At 40.8% G+C, this 1,437-nt stretch overlaps 1 protein-coding gene across 2 annotated transcripts in view; it reads left to right on the plus strand.

The window, feature by feature from the left end:
• The window catches only part of LOC308384533 (uncharacterized protein), a 17,649-nt gene extending 16,454 nt beyond the window's left edge, over positions 1–1,195 (plus strand). The window contains exon 6 of one of the 2 annotated variants that reach the window (XM_080863054.1): positions 105–1,195. Coding sequence is in view for 1 of the 2 variants with exons in the window: in XM_080863055.1 (XP_080719181.1) it covers positions 105–111 (7 nt within the window). In the remaining variant the exon portion in view is untranslated. The remainder of the gene's footprint in view (positions 1–104) is intronic. The other variant, XM_080863055.1, reaches the window with a different exon arrangement.
• The last annotated feature ends 242 nt before the right edge of the window (positions 1,196–1,437 follow it).

Below are 1,437 nucleotides of genomic sequence, written 5' to 3' on the forward strand. Positions count from 1 at the left end.
CACACCTCCACGGCTGGCTTCATCTCCACCACACGTTACAAGGCGTTTGGTTTTCTTTGAATTTGCACAGTTTGATGTTTGATTTGATGTTTTTCATGTTGCAGCTGGTGACAGGTGTCGAGACAAGCCCCTCAGCTCCGTCCTCAGTGAACATGGCTCCTCATGGGAGCAGGTGGACCAATCACAGAGCTTCTTTCCTGAACCATTTCAGAAAGTTTGCAGACAAACGCCTGGAAGATTTCACTACGTGGTGACATTTTTATTATACGTAAAGACGTTTTTTGATGGAACTGCTGATTAAGCCATACTTTAGAAAAGATGTTTATATTTGTAATAAAAAGATGTTTTTAAAGACAATATGAAGTTATTTTGTGTCCTTATTGTGCAAACAAACAACATAAGTGTTTGTAGTTGAGTGCAAACAAGCACTGTGTTACAGAATAAACATGTTGATGGACGGGGTCAGCGGGGGCCTGGAGCTTTCATTTTTTCTCCAAATCACAAGTGTTGTTGGCTGAACTGTGAAACGTCAGCTGAAAGATTTCTATTACAGCAGAACCGTCACTGTGCAAACGTTTGCATCTGTTCATATTCAGGATCCAGGAGCGGATTTGGATCCACAGTTTAATCACAGATTTATTTGACTTGCGATACATTTTTGATTGTGCTGTTTATAGTTTTCCTCTAAATCCTGTTTGTTTGCATAAAAAAGACACAAAAGTGACAGAATAAAAACACGATTGTATGAATGAGCATATTTGCAGATACATTTATATATAAACAAATAAAGATGAAGTATTTAAAGTGGACCCCAGCATCCTCCGTGGTTACAATCATCAGTTTGTCAGCGACATGTTTGATTGTTTATTTGGATGTTTGATCTTCCTGTTCGAAAAAACAAAACTGCAGTCCCATCGACAACATGCTGAAAACTATTTTTATTAAAAAATAAACATTTTCCAAAACGTTTCAGATGTAGCAGCAAAATAAGTTTGACAGAAAATCCGCATGAAGAAGAAAACACCTGGACTTCTATAGGTTTGTGAATGTGGCAGCTCGCATCCAAAAGGGCTTCCTAGCAGCGGCAGAGATGAAGAAGACGGCCGTAGCGATCGATGTAGCGGTTCCCAATGACAGCAACATCAGGAAGAAGGAACACGAGAAGCTGGAGAAATACCAAGCGCTCAGATGTGAAGGCTGTGTGCAGGCAGGAAAAGGACCCAAAATGCAGACTCACGGAAACCAAAGGTGAACTTAAATACAGCTTTAATGCTGAACTCAAAAAGTAGCAAACTTCCAAATCAACTTACGCAGACAGCCAGAAAACACAGCATGAATGAGGGTAGATCGCAACACAGACACAGAAACACAGGGCTTAAATACACAGGTCGCGTCCAAATTCATGGGCTGCTTCCTCCTGAGGCCGCATTTGTAGAC

Source organism: Rhamphochromis sp. 'chilingali', assembly GCF_963969265.1.
Source record: "Rhamphochromis sp. 'chilingali' genome assembly, chromosome: 17".
Lineage (NCBI taxonomy): Eukaryota > Metazoa > Chordata > Actinopteri > Cichliformes > Cichlidae > Rhamphochromis > Rhamphochromis sp. 'chilingali'.